The sequence below is a fragment of the Rattus norvegicus genome, chromosome 14, assembly GCF_021556685.1.
Source record: "Rattus norvegicus strain SHRSP/BbbUtx chromosome 14, alternate assembly SHRSP_T2T, whole genome shotgun sequence".
Lineage (NCBI taxonomy): Eukaryota > Metazoa > Chordata > Mammalia > Rodentia > Muridae > Rattus > Rattus norvegicus.
In genome coordinates, this window is record NC_141547.1 from 43,498,692 (window position 1) to 43,519,257 (window position 20,566).

Below are 20,566 nucleotides of genomic sequence, written 5' to 3' on the forward strand. Positions count from 1 at the left end.
AGAGGTCCTGAGTTCAATTCCCAGCAACCACATGGTGGCTCACAACCATCTGTAAAGGGATCCGATGCCCTCTTCTGGTGTGGCTGAAGACAGATACAGTGTACTTATATAAAATAAATAAAAAAATTAAAAAAAAAAAAAAGAATGTATTAACCATAAAATAACATTGTACTTTGAAAGACGGGACTTTAGTTTATATCAATTTTTATATTAAGGTAATGACTTTTCTCTTAAAGGGGAATTTCATACAATATTGCTGCCCTGGGCATTTTACAAACAATAAACAATCCAGACACTATTAACATTCACATGTGTAATTAGAGTTTACAAATGTACAAAATTTGGAGTAACAAATGCTTTAAACTTATTTTTCAAATATTCAGTTAACATGTCCCCTGCTACCCCCCAGTTTTTTTTATTACAAAGAAGCACAATGGGTTCCTAACTGTGTCCGCATGTTTGGAACAAGGCAGCAGACAGAACACAGGAACAGCCTAACGATTGTGTCAGTATCAAAAGGACAAAATCAAATAAAAGTTTGCAATATAAAAGAAGATAAACCCCCATAATTAAATACTAGTTAGGTGGGAGAACATCAGACAGCATATAGCATTTACTTTCTCTACACAAACTTGCATATCTTATCGTAAGCACCCTGCTTTAATCTCAGTGCTATCCTATCGCAGGTCTTGATGGATCTAGATGGAAAGGAATGGCTATTTAAGTAGGACCCAGAGATCCAGTCAAGTCTTTATTTGGTCAGTCTTATTTTTAATGCCTTATGTGTTTTTCTTTATTCTTGGGTTATACCAATTTTAGTAATAAAATTCCCAACTATCATACATAATCATTGTACCTGAAAAAGCTAGCTAGCATAGTCTTTAGTATGTCATTAAAATAGTAGTTTGATTAAACGATAAAAACTATGGAAGCTCATGTATGACAAACTTGTAAAATGTTTTAGATGTACAATAAAATATTATTGTATGCTTGTACTGTGATAACTCTGGACAATGTGACTCCAGTTGGTGCTGGGTGGTTCTGGGGGCAGTGCACTTGTGTTCATATTGTATACCAAGAAGATATGTTCCCAGTCCTCCAGCTGTGGCTCTAATGTATGGAGAAATGAAGTATCCCGTCCTGGTGTATCCCCATCGTTTCAACATCTTCATTCTGAAATGAGGCACTTTGTGCCTAGTGATGTGGCACTGCACGTTCACTAAAAAACAAACCCATGGGAGGACTGTCTATTAGAGAGAGAGAGAGAGAGCATCTCTCTGCAGAGGATGAAGTAGGACGTCATATCTTCACAGTCACAACACACGCTCCAGCTCTTCCTAGGCACAGCGGTGCAACCTGAAAATGGACAAGAGACATAGGAGTGGGGTGTGGAGGAAGATGCACCTAGGTGTGCTGTGAGAACAGGCGAGTGACAGGACAACCACGTGGACAGGGTAGCTTAGTAAAAGGAGGGCAACCACTTCCTGCTCTGGGACAGTGCTGGCCGTGGGGTATCGGTGGCTCCAGACTTTTCCACCTTACTTCAGCTCCTCTACGAATGCCTTTTTACCCATTATTAACACAGGATGACGAAAGCATCTATTCCATTCCATTCCAGGTACTGCCAGTGTAAGCTCACATTTCTAGGTGCCTAAAAGGGCAACCATAGTAGTGGCATCCAAACAAGATAGCTGTGTGGTTACAGATTACCGGCTTATAGTAAAGGCAGCCTAGGCTCCTGCCTGTTTATGATTAAACCTCTGTGTCTCATGGAGGGCTATGCCCCACCTGTAACCTTAACCACCTATGGTCCTTTACTGTCTGTTCCAGGAAGTGACAACTGTGCCTTTGTTTCAGGAGACTGTTATGACCACCTGGTTATGACTATTTCAGTCACGCCTTTGCTTTAGGAGCTGTTTCCAACTTGTTCTGCTTATGTTCTGCTTCTCTAACCCCCACCTACCCCCCACTTGCCTGCCAGATTCATTTGGAGACCCCCTACTCCTAAGCTATAAAAACCCCCATCTTCCCCATGTCCAAGGCTGATCTTTTGAATCCTGTATTAGGGAGAGACAGCCCATGTACCCGAATAAAAAAGCTTGCTTTCAGGCTGGACCTAGTCGCCCCTTACATATGTAGCAGATGTGCAGCTTGGTCTTCATTCATGCTGAAGAGGGGGCTGTACCTGGCTCTGTTCCTGCCTGTGGGTCCCACACTCCTAACTGTGCTGCCTTGCCTGGCCTCAGTGAGAGAATGTGCTTAGTCCTGCAGTAACTTGATAAGCACTGCGGAGTGATACCTGGGGAGGGGCGCTCCCGCTTCTCAGAGAAAAAGGGGAGAGAGGAGCTGTGTGTGTGGGGGGGACTGGAAGGAGAGTGGGGGCTGATACTGGGATGTAAAGTGAATAAATAGATTAATGGGAAAAAGGGCTGCAGAGATGGCTCAGTGGTTAAGAGCACTGACTGCTCTTCCAGAGGTCCTGAGTTCAAATCCCAGCAACCACATGGTGGCTCACAACCATCTGTAATGGGATCAGATACCCTCTTCTGGTGTGTCTGAAGACAGAGACAGTGTACTTATATATAATAAATAAACAAATCTTTAAAATAAATTGATGGGGAAAAGCTTGCTTTAATTTGCTTGGCTATGATTTGGGTCAGTGATCTTTCTCTGAGCATCTGTGAGAGACACACTCTTCTTCCACCTTCCGTTGAGTCATCTCATCCACTGAAGAAATAGACTGAGGTCTCGTGACTGAAATCTGTTAGTCTATGCTCTCTTTAACCGTAAGCTCCCTGTGCACACTCTTACTGCCGTCCTTTCCCTAGGGTGCTAGCAGTTAGTCTTCATTGTGACTTTCACTGATTTTAGAGTCAGGGAAACCCCTCTGCTTGTGTCCATGAGGGTGTTTCCCGAGACCCACCTTGAGTGAGGGCGGGCTCAGTCCGTAGTTTTGGGTCCTGGGTTGAATTAAGAAGGGAGGAAGTGGGGCACTGTGGTGTTTGAATGAGAATGGTCCCCACAGGCTCACAGATTTGCATGCTTGGTCCCTAATTGAAAGACTGGAAGAATCAGGAGGTGTGCTCTTGATGGAGGAAGTGTGTCATTAGGAGTCAGGCTCTGAGGACTAAAAAGCCCATGCCAGGTCCAGTGTCTCTGTCTGTCTATGACAGGCACCAATATTTATTATTCTATACTTCCTAACCTCAGACACAGCGTGACCAGCTGCCTAATATTCCTGCCACCATTGATCTTCCCGCAGATAGGCCTTTCCAGAAAGAGATGTGGTTAGCTAGGAGGAATTTGGATTTTGGTATAAAATCAGACAGTGCATCTTATTTTTTTTAAATATTTAGTCAAGAGGCAACTTTATCTCACTAAAAATACTAGTTTGTTTTTATTTATGTGTATGAATGTTTGCCTGCACGTGTGTATGTGCATGTGTGTGCAGTGTCTTGCCTGCATGTGTGTATGTGCATGTGTGTGCAGTGTCTATAGAGTCCAGAAGAGGGCATCGGATCCCCTGGAACTAGAGGATGTTGTGAGCCTCCATGCATGTGCTGACAACCAAACTTCTGTCCTCTGCAAGAGCAGCAAGTGCTCTCTCTCAATGGCTGAGTTGTCTCTTGGCCCCCACATTTGAGTGAGGCATGTCAGTGCTGGATGAAGTTGAGAGGGTCTTATGGAAAGATGTTTCCAGGAGAAGAGAGAGGTGAGGCGAGGAGAAACGAAGCAGCGTACCTGGGTCCATTCATTGGTCTGGGGGTCATAAGCCTCCACTATGTTCAGGTAGGTCTGTCCGTCATAACCCCCAACAGCATACAGCTTGTCACCAAGTAAACACACGCCCACCGCATCTCGGCTAATGCTCATGGATGCCACTGCAGTCCACATGTCTGTTTTGGGATCATATCTGAAAGACAAGTTTACAACTCGAGCTGACATTGCTCTTGAAATATTTGGGGCACAAACATTTGTCTTGCAAGTCTAGCTTCTGTCTGATCTCTGACATAAATATGTTGTACACATTTTAGAGAAAGAAAGATCAGCATTTTCCTAAAAACACCAAACTTACAGTGTTAAAGATTCATTTAGTAGGTACAGCACACTTTAGAGGTCAACATATACAAACTGCTTCAAGGCTTCGGTGTCCTCAGTGAAAATGTGGGCAAAGCAGTATATTAAGCTGTGTGAGATGACTTAAACTCTCAGTTATGGTAGCTGTCCACTCTTTCTTGCTCTTTTAAAACTAGAATTGCTCAATGGTGTGGTTTAAAGGGTGGATAGACATCATGCTAACAGGCCGTATTGCTTCTGACGTTTCTTGTGTCAACACCTGTCTTTTCTTGGTGTAATGAATCACACTAAAGACTCCTGGATTTCCTTCCTGGACCATAGCACGAGCAGGGTTGTGATTACCTTCTCCCACTACAGAGGAGACGCGGCAGCAACACCAGGCCTGCTTGTTAATAGAGACTTCTGAGTATCATCTGAGCCTGGATCAGGTCTGACCACCTTGTAATTTACAGTTACTTCTCTAAGTAAGCACTCCAACCTTAAACAATTGGACCATTCTCATGTTTTGGTACTCACTGATTTCATATTCTTCTTTCAGATCTAAAATCCTTGCCACTGCCCCAGCGCTCTGTGCAACCTGCTCCTCCCACGCCTTCTCCTCTCTAGCACTCCGTGTGACTTGCTCTACCCAGACCACTTCCTCTCCAGCTCTCTGGCTCTCTGGCCACACAGGTGCCCTTCATATCTCAGGCGAACCATACATATATTTCTGTTTTGGAGCGTTCACACATAATTCTAGTGATTCTTTCTATAAAATGCATTCACTTCTGTCTTAAACTAAATAGAAAATGCATGAAGACTTGACCGGCTGGCCAAATCCTCACTGTTAAGTCGTCCACTAGGCCTAAGAGCTGAGTTTTTTAAGACTAGCATATATGACTTGCTTAGGCCTTTAGGACTCCTAAGAACTTCTAACTTTTCTTTATCACCTTCTAATATTTCATTGTATATCAGAACGGCGCAGCTCTGTCCCCACCCTTCGCACTTCTCACTTGGCTTCCCAGCCCTAACTCATTCTTTCTGAAATCTCAGCTTCTTTGCATTTCTGGTAAGGTAGAACCCAGCACAAGACAGCTGAACAATAAATGCCTGTCCCAGTGGGTGTACCTCAGGCTCACTCCCAAGGTAACGTATGAGGAGACAGGAATCCAAGTGTGCGGTTGGGAGACAGGTAGAGAGACAGCCAGAGAAGACAATCCAGTGTTCTCAGAACTGTGTGGAGACCATGCTGACCGGTGCTCACTAGTCTTATGACGTTGTCTGGAAGTGTGTGAAACTGTTTGTTTGTTTGTTTGCTCTTAGCTTTCCTACACAGGAAGTTACCTCTCCACACAGTCCGAGAGCCTGGAAGTCAAGTTGGATGTGGGAGCATCGTGCCCACCGATGGCATACAGCAGTCCATTCCAGGTCGTGACTCCTACACCGCCTCTCCTTTTTGACATCTGGGCACACAGTGTCCATTTATTGGTATGAGGGTCAAAGCATTCTACTGACTTGAGGCAGGAACTCCCATCGCGGCCACCAACTGCATAAAGTCTGTAAGAAGGAACAAATGTGGTGACAGAGAAGGCAGTGCTGGGCTCAGACTTAGCACAAGTGGCTATTGCTGTGACAGCTCACTGACTAAAGTGTCATTGGTGATGCAGCAAACTGACGGCACTAAGAAAGAAGATATGCTGCCAATGAAACGATACCCACAGTAGCCATCTAAAGTGATTTCCACGTCTGTGCCCATTAGGCCCTTACAACACTAATGCAAAGGACTTAGCACGTGGCCCCGAGGAAGCAAGAGCTTAGGCAGAAATTATATTCCTTGTTTTGTTTTTCTGAGCCAGGGTCTTACTATGTAGCCTCGGCTGCCTTAGAACCCATTCCATAGACCAGCCTTGCTTTAAACTCAGAGTTCTGCCTCTGCCTCTGGAATTAAGGATGTGTGGTAACTCTACCCACCATCTTTTTTTTCTTATGGCATAATTAAACCTTCCCTCCTCTCTCTATCTGTAAGTGATGACACGAACGCCATGAAACAAAGACATTAATTATAAATCATCTGGGGGTTTATTTTATGGTGGAAGAAAGGGTGAGAAGGTTTGTATTTTATCCTTGCACAATTGAGAACTGTGAGTGAGGACCCCGTACAAATCTGTACATTTACAGTAGACAAAGGGTAAGCAAATGTGTTTTCTTAAATCCATTCTGGGGTCACCAGTCTACCAAGCTAAGAAAGAAGAAACAAAAGTAAGGATGACACAGTGAAAATGATGGACAGGATCGTTAGGGAGGCAGTGAGAGAGCACAGCACCGAGAGAGCACAGCACCGAGAAAGCACAATACATTTAATTTTTAAATTTATGTATCAGTGTTTCCATTTTCATATATGCGCATATACATACTTTGTATGTATGTGGGTATGTGGGTTTGGGGGTACACATACATGTGCATGTGTGCACATGTCGAGCCTAAGGTTGATGTCACATATCGTCCTCCATTGCCCTATACCTTTTCCAGCAAGGCAGGACTCTCAATCAAACCCAGAGCTCCTGAATAAGGCTAGCCTTGCTAGGTGGCTTGCCCTGGTGGTGCCCTGTCTCTGCCTTTGCAGGCTGGGATGACAGGCCGGCAGCCGTATTCATCTGGCGTTTGCATGGGTTTTAGGACCTGACTGTGCTCCTCATTTTTATTCAACAACCGCTTTAACTGCAAACATCTTCCAGCCCACTGTAGCACTTTAAAAAGAGCACATAACTTCAAAGGTGTTTAAACCACCAACCAGATGGTTGCTGTTCAATTAATATTGGGTGTTTATATAAAACGTATCCACTCCAAAGCAGCATTGTGCAGTCCCTTAGCTACGTGCAGTGAGGGGTGTTACGGACAGGGGTTAGAGGAAAGGCTTCATTAATTCATGCAAAGAACTCTAGCGATAATAAATAAATCTGGTTTATTGGGACCGAAATAGAACTTCAAATATCTTCTTACTTTCCACTCAGTACTGCCACACCTACTGTGCTCCTGGGAGTGGACATAGTGGCAACAAAATTCCACTGGCGGGCCTGAGGGTCCCATCGCTCCACAGTATTCAGATAGCTCCAGCCGTCGTGCCCTCCGACTGCGTACATGGGGCCTTCCAGTACCGCCACACCTACCAGTGGACCAGGAAGAGAGAAGGACTTAAATCTGCTCAAAGCTCGGATTTAATCAAAATGTAAGTGCAATAAGTCTGAAACATGCAATCGTGACCAGTCACAAATAGGCGAGGACTCTTGTCTCCCTCAGGGCTTTTCTGAGGTAGATGGGGCTGAACCAGCACTGTGATTCTCTTCCTGAAAATTAGAGACAGTATTCTGAGGTTCAACAGGGGAAAGTTATTATGCACGTACTGCCATTTCCAAAACCTTCAGTCCTCAGGTTTCCAATCTTTTCTTTTCCCTCCAGGACTTTGGAATCCTGGGATTTACTGTAGCTGAGTCTGAGACCACGGCCTTGTGTTTATTGGTATCATCATCAAGGAACAGAGCCAGAAAAGGTCTCTTAAGTTTATACTGTTTCTACTCAGGAGGCCCTCCATACAACACGCCCTTGTGGGTCAGTACTGTCTTACAGGACACAGATGTGAAAGACATCAGGTGTGTGCCAACTTAAACCACGGAACAATGTAAGGGAGGGCAGAGGGAGCCAGGACACATGTGTGACATGTCAATAGGAGAAGCACGGGCGCCATTAGAGACCATGCACAGAGCAGGAGACGGCACAGCAACTGCGTTCGACTGAGCAGGTAATTGGAGGGGAGAGGACGGGAGACGAAGGAGTCAGGAATAACATTCTCTGACTTTATCCCTCAGAAGGGCTTCCTTCAGATTTCATTCTGAACGGGATGGAGTCAGCCAAGGATTTCTTGTCTTTCCTCAAACTCATGATCTTCCCTCCTGTGCTTCCCAAGGGCTGGAATTACAGGTGTGAACCACCACATCTGCTTAAGTAGAGCAATTTTTAAAAAGATGTATTTATTTGTTTTATTTATGTGAGTACACTGTAGCTGTTTTCAGATACACCAGAAGAGGGCATCAGATCCCACTGTGAGCCACTGTGTGGTCACTAGGAATTGAACTCAGGACCTCTAGAAGAGCAATCAGTGCTCTTAACCACTGAGCCATCTCTCCAGTACCCAAGTAGAAGATCTTAAGAAGAGGTATGACATGATTGTGGCCAAAAACACCTCTGTAATTCAAACCTAGGGATCTTGGCCAAGTTGGACAAAAGAGCCACCACTCACATGTGACCCAAACTAGCATATTATTTCACTTGTTTTATATGTGTGTGTGTGCGCGTGCACCAATAGTACTGGCTATTGAAGACTCATACACACAAACACACGCAAAATATACTTACACATATTTAAATTTGCATATATTACCAATTTTACAAAATATATCCAATTTCACATATACAAACTATCATTCATCAAAGGCCTAAAAGAAGGGCTCACTTAGTCCAACTTCTTGAATGGTGGATCTGAAAATACAGTTTAGCAGGGAAAGTCCTTCCTAAATGAAATCTTCATGTAATTCCCTCGCATGAAGAAATTTAAAAACTTCCTAATTAACTTCATCTTGTAAGATCAGATGTATACAATTTACCTATTAAAAGCAGATGGCAGCCAACAAGCATTTGTAACTCTAGCTACTGGGTTCCCACCACCCTGCATTGCATACAAATGGTGTCCGTATATGCATTCAGGTAAACACCCATATATGTAAAAAAATAGAATGAAAAGAAATGCCTGCATGTTTGGTTTGGGGATGTGTGTGAATTCAGTCATTTCTGCTTAAAAACCATAATAGACACACACACACACACACACACACACACACACACACACTTTATCACTATTGCTTTTCATATAATATAAAATGATGGTTTTAGTGAGCATTTAACTGGGCTACCTATGTCAATTGCTAACACAAAGCGTAACGGCAAGAACATGGCTTGTCAGACCGGCGTGCTTCCCTGATTCCCGTGGATCCGATGATTTCCCTTTATGGAGTTCCATTTACGCACCTGCTCCTGCTCTGCTTTCTGCCTCTCAGGTATGAGGGATGCCTGGCAAGTGATGCTGACTGAACCCCTCACAGGTCTCCTGCCTGGTGCAGATGGGAACGACGCAGTGGCAGCCTGACGCATGGCTTCTAAGTAGGTGTGCAGATACACTTACCCAGCCCGTGCCTGTGTGTGGACATAGGCGGCATCACACTCCAGGTTTTTGTTTTGGGGTTGTAGCACTCTACGGTGTTCAAAGTCTTCAGCCCATCTCGCCCTCCGACCACGTACAGCTTGTCATCTAATACTGCGACACCGAACTGTAGCCGCCTCCCGTTCATGTTTGCCACAGGAGTCCACATATTGGTACGGAGGTCATATTTCTCAATGCTTGTTGCTCCTTAACAGGGACAAAGAGAGTTATGAGACTACAAACTCCACCACAGCCATGTTACAGACACAGAAGTAGGGTTTATCTTGTGGTGTGTGTGGTGTGTGGTGTGTGTGTGTGTGTGTGGTGTTTTTCTTTGTCGCTCTCCACTTGGTTTTTCAGAGGGGTCTCTCTGAACCCGGAACTCACTGTTTTGGTTAGGGTGGCTGGAGAGGGGGCTCCAGCAACCCACCTGTCTGCCTCCACAACAATGGGATTGCACGAGTGTGCCAGCTCTGTATGGTTTCTGGGGATCTGAATCGATAGCAACACTGTTATTGCATCTTATGAAGCACCTGCAGTGTGGCCTTTGTACCCGGTGACCTCTTCTCCCATCATTCTCCAGGCCTCAGCATTAAACCATCCAGCAGGAAATGTTCTTTGTTCAAAGAGGCCAGGAAGACACTCAGCAGTGGGAGGAAGTGCAGGGCAGCGGAGTATCATGGAAGTCAGAGGTACAAAGGTTTACAGCATCAGTCTGATAACAGTATCAACTGCACAGGAAGTAGAAAGCACAGAACTGGCTCCGTGGAGGGCTTTTGGGAGGACGCCTTATCTGAGTGGCTGAGATGTGGTGAGGAAGAAGTGCAGGGAGGGGGCAGCAGGGATTATTCTGAGGAGTCCGGCCAGTGTAGACAGGGTTCTGGGACAGGCCGAGCGAGGCCGTCTCCCTTTTCAGATCTGGATTGTTGGGTTGTTTATAGAAGTCAATGGAAGGGTCCAGGGGAAGGAAACCGGTGACCCAGGAGATAAAGGAGACAATTATTTTGTGGGTTCTGGAGGAAAGAACGGTAACAATAGGGTGGGGTGGGGCTGACTCCACACAGGGGAGGAGGCACCAGCCATGGCAAGGAGGAAGGACAAAGGTCACCCGGCAACCATGCTGTGGGAAGTGAAGGGAGTTACTACTCAAGGGGTTTACCATGGAAAATTCCAGAACTCTTGCTCTCTTTAAGACGTGGGACAGTGGAGATTTAGGAAAAGGTAAAAGAAAGCATCATTCTAAAAAAAAAAAAAAAATCTAACTCCCAATTATGCCGAGCTTGAGTCTTTTTCCTCTCTAAGCTGATAATTTACCAGCCTGTTCTAGCTTTATAAAGGACTCCAGTGACAGCGAACACTTACTCCTCAGGCTTGAAACAGCAGACCTTCAGAGCTCCTCTGCTGATGAACACTGGAGCGTCTGGCCCCACATGGATGCTGTGTCCTCATACTTACTGACCGGCCCCACACGGATGCTGTGTCCTCATACTTCCTGACTGGCCCTACACATGGATGCTGTGTCCTCATACTTACTGACCGGCCCCACACGGATGCTGTGTCCTCATACTTCCTGACTGGCCCTACACATGGATGCTGTGTCCTCATACTTACTGACCGGCCCCACATGGATGCTGTGTCCTCATACTTACTGACCGGCCCCACACGGATGCTGTGTCCTCATACTTACTGACCGGCCCCACACGGATGCTGTGTCCTCATACTTACTGACCGGCCCTACACATGGATGCTGTGTCCTCATACTTACTGACTGGCCCTACACATGGATGCTGTGTCCTCATACTTACTGACCGGCCCCACATGGATGCTGTGTCCTCATACTTACTGACCGGCCCCACACGGATGCTGTGTCCTCATACTTACTGACCGGCCCTACACATGGATGCTGTGTCCTCATACTTACTGACCGGCCCCACACATGGATGCTGTGTCCTCATACTTACTGACCGGCCCTACACATGGATGCTGTGTCCTCATACTTACTGACCGGCCCTACACATGGATGCTGTGTCCTCATACTTACTGACCGGCCCTACACATGGATGCTGTGTCCTCATACTTACTGACCGGCCCTACACATGGATGCTGTGTCCTCATACTTACTGACCGGCCCCACACATGGATGCTGTGTCCTCATACTTACTGACCGGCCCTACACACTCTAAGGTTTTTGAGACTGACACCAAGTCTCATTCCACCTTCGTATTCTCACAGCGCTAAACAAAATCCCTTCTAAATATCAGTTGGTTAAAAGTAGTGTTTACTTTGCACAATCTTTCTTTATAATATTTGGCAATAATATTTTATTCATATACTTAGATTATATTCATGTGTAAATTATCAAGATTGTATGCATTTGATTCTTCACTCCAACCATCACCTTAAAATCTTCTATCAAATAAATTTAAATAAAATAAAAATCGTCTTTCATCAAGGAAAAAACTTCTTCATAGATGAATTTTCAAACTTTCTTTTGGTTTTGTGTAGGATTTTGTCATAAACTGGGAACTCAAAATTTAAAAATCTAAAATAGTAACATAAATAAATGTAAGTTTGTGGGTGTGTTGGGGGTGGTAGGAGTTGGGGAGGCACAGTGGTTAAGAGCACCTAGGTCTAATTCCTAGCACCCACCGGGTGACTCATAGCAGTTTGTAATGGAAGGGTAGGGAGGGTGCAGGATCTACTGCCCTCTTCTGGCTTCCACAGGCACTGCATGCCTAGGGTCACATTAGATGAGCCGAGTTGGCCAGTGGGGCTGGAACAGGTCTGAGAGCAGGACCATGAAAAGCTGAGACTGAGAAGCATAGGCAAGTCAGAGAGCTTCTGTCAGGGCTGCAGGCATCTCCTCTAGGAGGATGGGCAAAGATCAAGTACACAGAGAGGTCCATAAGAACCCAGAGCCTATAACAGCCCCTCATGGGCATGGGCTTCAAGCTCTAGTAACCACTGCTGTCAGGATGGTACAAAGATCTGCCAGCCACCTATAACCAGGTTTGGACCCCAAACATTTGTGTTTAACGTTTGTTTGTATGTATGTATGTATGTATGTATGTATGTATGTATGTATGTATGACTTTTTTCTTAATTAGAGTAAAAAGTCAAAGAAATGGTAACCCTGTAGCCCTAAATATTTCAGCAGATCTTCCTCAGAGCAAACCATTATTTTTAAGAGTCATAATACAACCATCGAGACCTGGAAAATTCACATTTACAGTGCTTTTAGCATTTTCTTACCAGTTTCGATCATGACCTGTATGGCGAAACAAGAGAACAAAACCAAACAACAACAAAAACAAGACAATACAATAGTTGACATTCTTCTTTGTGTTCCATAATTTGGAATGAAGTCTGGTCTTTTTCTTTACTTTTTAAAATTATGAGTATGTATATATGGATGCATGTGTGCATATATGTATATGTATATATGAATATGTATATATGGATGCATGTGTGCATATATGTATATGCATGCATGTTTGTGTGCACGTACGTATGCATGTATGTATGTGTCTCTCTTAGTGTATACACATGCACACTTGTGTAGATGCCTTCAGGCTAGAAGATCTCAGGTCCCCTGGAGCTGGAGTTGCAGGTAGTTGTGAACTGTCTGATGTGGGTGCCGGGACCTGAACTCTGGTCCCTGCAGTAGCACTGCTCCTTAACTGCTGAGTCCAGTCTCTAGCTCCTAAGTCTATACTCTGAAATTTATCTTCTGGCCTCAGCATCTTTAATATTACAGACAGTCTGTAGTGTAGAACAGAGACTGTATCCTGCAGAACGTCTACTGGGTTGGACCTGTGCTTTCCCCATGACTCAGGTGACTTCTGGAGAGCGGGTCCTGTCAGAGCACTTGCTGCTCGGTCTCACCCCTGGCAATGCCAGCCTAGGTCTCTCAGTTGAGGTCGTGCATCAGTTCTCAGTGCTTGTAAAGACAGCGCTTTACCTTTTGTAACAACCAAGAAGTTGTTACAACCAAGTGCTCCACAACCTGAATCTCTGACTGTCACAACTTCTCCGTGAACTTCTGACTTTCAACTTAGAGATGCTGTGTTTTGGTGGCTGCCAAATGGTTAACCTTTCTTTCTTTACTTTTTTTTTCTTTTTTTGCTGCAGCACTGGGGATTGAACCCAGCGCATCATAGTGTGAAGTGAAGTGTTCCTGCTGAGCAAGATCCCTAGCTCAGACTAGTTACTTTCCCTAACCTCACCTTTCTCTATCAGTTGGAATTGTGCTGAAAGAAAAAGCTTTGTGTCACTGTGAACTCACGGAGACTGATTTTATGTTATCTTCATTCACATTAACTACTCACTTGGACACTCAAATTACTTTAAACTCAATGGAATCTCCCAACAAGATGTCTTCTCTAGCTTTGGCCTGCCCTTACCATTCCTTGAATATTTCTGGCACTAAGGTGCTTTCTGGTCCCATCTTTTCCTGTCCTTATCCCACAACCAGCCATTTCTCCACAGGGCCTCTTGGTAGTATTACGTATTACCCTCTGTTCCTCTAGATCAGAGATTTTCCAATACCCTTTGTTGAATCCATTCCTCCGACTGCAAATAATGTTCCGACAGTTGACTTCCGAGGCTTTGTCCGAGGACTCTGCAACATGGGCCGCCTCTCAGGTAATAAATGATACTTCATCGCTTCCATGATAAGTTTCTGACATTCTATGTCATCCCGGAAAAGTGCATTGTTTTCCATGTCTGCCAGGAACTAGAAGAGAGCAGAATGTATGTACAATGAAGATGTATGAGATATATATTTTTTGACTCGTTACTTTGTCCTGCTGATCTGTTTATTTCTAGGATTTTATTTTATTTTCGAGACAGGGTGGCCCTGGTTGGCCTGGAATTCATGGTGTAAAGTAGGCTAGTCATGGCTAGTCTCCTGCTTCAGTATCTCACGTACTGAAATCATAGGCAGCAGCCACTTCCGCGGCTTATGAGTGCCCCTGCTTCATGAGTACAGGGAACAAAGGCTCCTCCCCTTCCCTGTTGCTGTTGTTTCTGAGGTAGGAACTCATAGATTCTGGCTTTGAACTTTTATATGCCCCAGGCTGGCCCTGAACTTCTAGTTCTCCTGCCTCTGCTCCCAGGTGCTGAGACTACAGGCAAGGGCTGCCACAACCAGAATATCTGTGCCTTCACAGCATTGGGGTTCTGAAATCTGATATTTCGGTCTCCCCTCATCAAGTTTCACGGTGTTCTCAGATATCTGAGGTTTAGTTTTCCATGTCGGTTTAAGACAGTCATCTAGTTCTTTCCCATTATCTTGATTCTCTTGGCTTTCTGGTGTGGATGGTGCTAAGTTCTTTTATTAGTTATGGAGAATATCAGATCTTTCTCTTCAAGGAGGTTTCTCACTTGTATGACTTCCTTTACTGTCTTTGCCTTCATTTTATTAAATCTATTCTTACATATGTAATTATTTTTATTGCTATTTTATTACAGTTTTTGGTCTTTTTTAAAAAAAGTTTTTCTTTTAAAAATGTTTTGCTGGAGAAGAAAAAAAAAATGTCCCAGTGATTGGAACTCGTATTAACCTGGTCCTTTCCACTCGCCCCAGCGATAGCTGCTATGCATTCGCCCATCATCAAGTAGGGATGGTTTGGCATCTTTTCCTGGGTGGACATCAACTCTTTCAGATTACGGCTTTCTGTTGCCCAAACTTTCAATGTAGTGGTAAACAACTGGATAAAGTAGGACCTCTTTGCTTCTGGCTGGACTTAGGTGGGATTGGTGCTAACTATTCTGGACAACGGTGGCTATAGCATGCACTATGTGGTCCATTTTTATTTAAGCTTCCTCCCCTCCCTAACTTTAGTGTTCAAATTACCAACTGTTAGCAATTTTTCCTCAAATATTTTTCAGACATCTATTGATAAGAACATATAAGCCTTTTCCTTTTAAGCTAGTGATGTAATGACTCCCTTGATAGGATCCCTGATAACTGTTAGTTCTTGGGAAAAATTCCCCCGTCCATGGTGTATGTCCTTAAAAGCACAGCATATATGCATTGCTGTCTAATCGTAGGATACACATCAGACTCGGTCCAGTTAGATGATGTTTAGTAAGTACTAACCAAATGGAAAGGAGCATTTCTTTCACCTGAGGCAGATCCCAGAGCCCTGTTCCTGTTCTGCCACGCCCATGCCATCTCCTGCCCCAGACACTAATCTACTCAAACAGATTTGTCTTGCCTGTGGATTTCGTATAAACAAAACCAACATGCTCTCTGCGCCTCGCTTGGTCTACTCAGCATATTCTTCAGGTTTGTCCACGGTGCAGCATGTGTCAGTCTTGCTTCTTTGCTGCTGAATTACTATTACCAATCAATTCTAGTGATTGGATCAATTTCACTGTATCCATCCAGTAACTGATGGACGCTTCGTTCGTTTCCTGTATGGAACAACTATAAACAAATCTGCTAAAGTTGTATGCACAGCACACAGCTGTGTAGATATTATTTTTGTTTCCTCTTGGGTAGATTAACTAGGTGTAATTATCCTTAACTTTAAAGAAACCTCAAGGGTTGAGGATTTAGCTCAGTGGTAGAGCGCTTGCCTAGCAAGCGCAAGGCCCTGGGTTCGGTCCCAGCTCCGGAAAAAAAAAAAAAGAAAAAAAAAAAGAAAAGAAACCTCAAAACATCATTTCAAAACATCTGTACCATACGAACATTCTATTAGCACCTTTTGAGGTCTCTGTTTCCACACACACCGCCATGCCCATTTTAATCGGCTGCGTAAGGAGAAAGTGGGCTTTATTTTGCATTTCTTTAATAGCTAATAATGCTGGGAGTATGTCCAGGCTTTGATAACTGAAGAGAGCCAAAGTTTCCAATAAAAGTTATAAAAAAAGTCCGTGGCATTTGGTAAGTGTGCATTATAAACCAAAGGCAAAATAATCCCAGTGAGACACAAGTCTCATGACTTGGGCTGCTTTTCTCCCCGTGCTCACAAAACATAAACTCGCCACAGAAGTCATTAGTGGATATGCATTGAGTTGGCTTATTTAGACTAATGTTACTGTTTGTATTAGTTCTGATATAATTACCCAAGTGCTTTCTAAATAAAAATAAATGCAAGATAAAATATAGGAAGTAATGTCTCAGGAGATCTTATAGTAACCACAATATGACGTAAAACATATTTCTTAACATATTGGTATGTTCTGTAGTTTATTAAAAGTGAGGTTTGTTATATTTAAGTAAAGAAGTGAGAATAGAAAAATTATAAAGCAATTAATTCAAGAACAGTATTAATCAAGTATTATTGTAGCAGGTTTGCTATTGTTCAGGAAATTATCATGATTGGCTAAACTATAAAATATTGATTCTAATACACTTGCATTTTTAGGAATTCCAAATGCCTTGTCGGCCATAAACAGTGGCACACTATTAACATGAAAGCATTTGAAGAGACAGGCATGTTGGCTGTGTAGGTTCTTGACTCTTGCATTTGCTTCTCATGAGTGTCTCTAAAACTGTCCCCTCAAACACATAGAAAGAGACTTAGCCACAGTGCATAAAACCTGGTCGGCTCTAAAGGGTAGGGTGTCTTCCCCGAAGCATCAGTGGCTGTAGCACTTCTTCTTCTTGAATTTGAGTCAGTTTCCAGTAGAACGCCACCAAAGAGTAAACCACAAACACTTCCTTTTTGATTTTCCGATTTCTTTGGAAAGTCATGCAAAATGATCGATCACTTGGGAGATTGGGGAATGGCTCAGCTGGTAAAATGCTTGCTACACACGTATGAACTTGAATTCAAAACTCTACTTCCCCCACAAAAGCGAGGGACCAGGGCCTGCATCTGTGACGTCAGCACTGGTTGGACTGGAGACAGGTGGATGCTCACTGGCCATAATGACCAGCTCCTGATTCAGTAAGAGATCCTCAAAAAAGGTAGAAAGTGGTTGAGAAAGGCAACTGATGTTGACTCTGGTCTCTGTATGCATTCACACATTCATGCATGTGCATCTGCAGAGACATGTGCATACATACAAACATACATAGCACATACGTGTGTTTGCACACACATAAGCAAAAAAATGTTTTACAAAAGATCATTTCAGGGTTGATGAGATGGCTGAGTAAAGTCCTTGATGTGCAAGTCTGATGAGCTGAGTGCCAACCCTGGAACCTATGTAAAGGTGGGAGAGAACATACCTCATGACGTTGTCCTCTGACCTCCCCATGCACACTGTGGAGAGTGTGCCCCTCCCCCATCACACACATACAAATTCACATATGAATAATAAATTAAAAAATTTTTTAAAAGATCACTTGGGTGGCATGTTATAATTATACATATATAATACATATAATATATATTATAAACATATATAATGTATATTACAAATATATATAAATAATATAAATATACATATTATTTCTTACAATGTCTACTGTTGGTGATACTATAATAAAATTAATATTTGGAAGCTGAATCCCTTCTAGCTAGGGCTCAAAGTGCTTTGTCTAACATAAAAATCTCATTATATCATTGAGAAAGCATGATTTTGCAAGTATAAATTCTCTAGGTTATTATACCTAGTCTCAGTTCTAAAAATAGTAATTACTTGATAGGCATTTGACAATTTTAATAATTGCTATATTTTCTGTATGTAAAACATACAGAATTTAACTTCGGAATTCTACTTGGTAATTGTGTAATTTTATCTTTCACGTTTATCACCAAAACCCAAATCCAAACCCCTAGAACTTACAAGTACTCCTAACTGGGAAATCTATAACACACACACACACACACACACACACACACACACACACACACACACACACACTCTTCCCTGGGAAATTTATTACACCCCTCCCCCATGACTCAGGAACACTGTGGAAGGGGGCCAGAGAGATTATGAAAGCCAGAGCTGAGGGAAGGCTGCCACAAAATAGAGTTGTGGATACAGCAGGGCCTTTGCCCTCATGAGCTAACACATCTGTGGCTGCCGGCACAAGACCTGCACAAGCTCAAGCTCAAGCCAGTCAATACTCCAGAATGCACGAAAGGAGAGGCTCATGAGGCTCTCTCCTTAGCTGAGGGGCTTTAGGCAGGTGACAGCCAGTGAGGGAGGCACAGTCAGTTTTCTACAGCTATGTGGAACACAGTAGACTGTCCATGAGGGTCTCCCTCCCTCTCTCCCTTATTCCCTCTCCCTTTCTCCCTCTCCCTCTCCCTCACCTGTGCTGGCCCTTGAGCCTATGCCTGTGCATATGTGTTCCTTGAGGAGTAGAAGGGAGTAATGACAATCATCTAAATACATTGTATCATATTTATATTCACAGTTACCAAAGGTGGGGGGGAAACAGAGTAAGTGTTACATATTGCAACTTAGTATTATCATTTTAAGAAAGAAAAACACGGCTCAGAGCTCAGAGGCCAAGTACCTGTTGACATTACCCAGGCCACTGTAGCCCAACTCAATCATATTTGCTCCTCCATTACCTCTGCTCAGCCTGGACAGGGCTCTCAAATCTAAGCAGGCCCCCAGATCCATGGAGGGCTGATTAAATCACATGTTTCTAGGGCCCAGAGTTCTGACATGAAGTCTCATTATTATTTGTATTTCAAAAAGTTCCCAGGCAATATTGATCCTACACTTCAAGAACCACCAGGCTAACCCACCAGAGTCTCCTTATCTGTGTAGCACCTGATGACATAACACTTCCTCCTTCTCAGTCATAGGATTGAGACCTAGTAACTCTCACTTGACTAGGATGGTAATGGCCACTGAACTTCAGTGGTTCCCACAGTCCGTCCCTAGGACTTTCGCATTCTCCCTGACCAGAATCATTCTTTTGCTTTGGATTTCAACATGCTGGTAAGTTTTCCCATTTTTTCTTCTTAATAGTGAGAGAATTTAAGATTTAAAGTGCCAAGCAATTTTGGGAAAGTTATTCTCCTTCCCCTTCCCCACACTACATGTTATCCCTCACTCTGCATTCTTTGTCTCAAATGACTTCATGTTCTAACCGCATTCTACACACAGGGTTACTCTGAGCCCTTCTATTCCAGTCATTAAGTTTTGTCAGTTTCTGGTAATTCCTCTCTGGCACTGCCTGAGTGTCTACTTCGCCTGGCTGAACTCTGACAGCCTTTCTAATGGGTTTCTAGTGTTGACCCTGATTCTCCGCAGTGCATTTATGGTTGCTGTCGCCTGAATTACATTATGCCATTCCTATTATAAAATCCTTCCATCCTTCCTCTTCGCTTTTAGAATAAAGTCCAAACTTCTTGATATGGTGAAAGGTTCTTTACAATCTGCTTAAATTCCTTCTCTAGCCCCATCTCTTAACATTTTGTTTTGGGGCTCTAGTCACATCCCATAGTGTATGCTCATAGCAGGGCACCATCTAGTCTCTTTCCTGGAAACCCCCCCACTTTTGATGACTAGTACAATGCAGATCACACGACATCTAAGGACCGTCACTTTGGTGCTCTGTCACTGTTATTGTTTTGTTCCTGGAGGGCTCCTCCTTGTTTTCGCTTCTTGCTCCCTTACCTGTCATGACCTCTTCTTAGTACATTATAACCACACCTCGTTTGTATTCTGCTTCCCCCTAACTATACCCTGCAATTGTATACACGGTGTGTTTAACAGACACACTGTGGTCTGTGGAAAGGGCACAGAACTGTACTTGGGATCAAACCCTAGCTCTGGCCCTCAGGAGCTCCACGTTAAGCCGAGCAAGTGGAGCCACGTTGAGAAGGCTCAGGAAGCACGCAGCTACTCTGTGCTTCTGAGCATTTGCTTTTACTGTGTTGGCCTGGTCCTTCGCTTGTGCCCCACGTGTTGGACTAGATGATCTCCTGCTTTTCAAGTTTAAGGACGCAGGGAGATGTTCTATCCCTAAGTTCACAGGGACAGGGATTTTAAATGCTGGAGGGAAGTGTGCCTTATCACAAGCACCCTTCAAATTGCAGAACTGAACGGTTTCCATGCTGTGTGGTTACACAGGATCTTTCCAACATCGAATAAGAGTTTTCATATTTTATTTTCCTTCATTTAGGAAAGAATAGGAAAGAATATCTGCTAGGAAGCAAGGAAATTTAAGTGCTCTCTTTAAATCTGATTTCAAGAGAATTATTTTACTGTTATTTCTCCATTCATTCATGCAGTTTCACTGTAAATAGGGAGGGCTGATCGTGAAGCCTGGGCACTGACTTTTGTTTTTGCTAGATAGAGTGCGAACAACAACTTCCACTCACAGTAGCCAGAAAT

General features: G+C 43.6%; 1 protein-coding gene across 4 annotated transcripts in view; it reads right to left on the reverse strand.

Moving 5' to 3' along the window:
* Window positions 1–187: 187 nt before the first annotated feature.
* The window catches only part of Klhl5 (kelch-like family member 5), a 62,330-nt gene continuing 41,951 nt past the window's right edge, over window positions 188–20,566 (reverse strand). For 3 of the 4 annotated variants that reach the window (XM_087583083.1, XM_087583084.1, NM_001047093.1), the window contains 6 exon segments: window positions 13,856–14,042; window positions 9,290–9,514; window positions 7,057–7,219; window positions 5,401–5,613; window positions 3,742–3,913; window positions 188–1,356 (listed from right to left, as the gene is read on the reverse strand). In XM_087583083.1, the coding sequence (XP_087439209.1) occupies window positions 1,300–1,356; window positions 3,742–3,913; window positions 5,401–5,613; window positions 7,057–7,219; window positions 9,290–9,514; window positions 13,856–14,042 (1,017 nt within the window). In that variant the 3' untranslated portion in view covers window positions 188–1,299. 4 annotated transcript variants of the gene reach the window in all.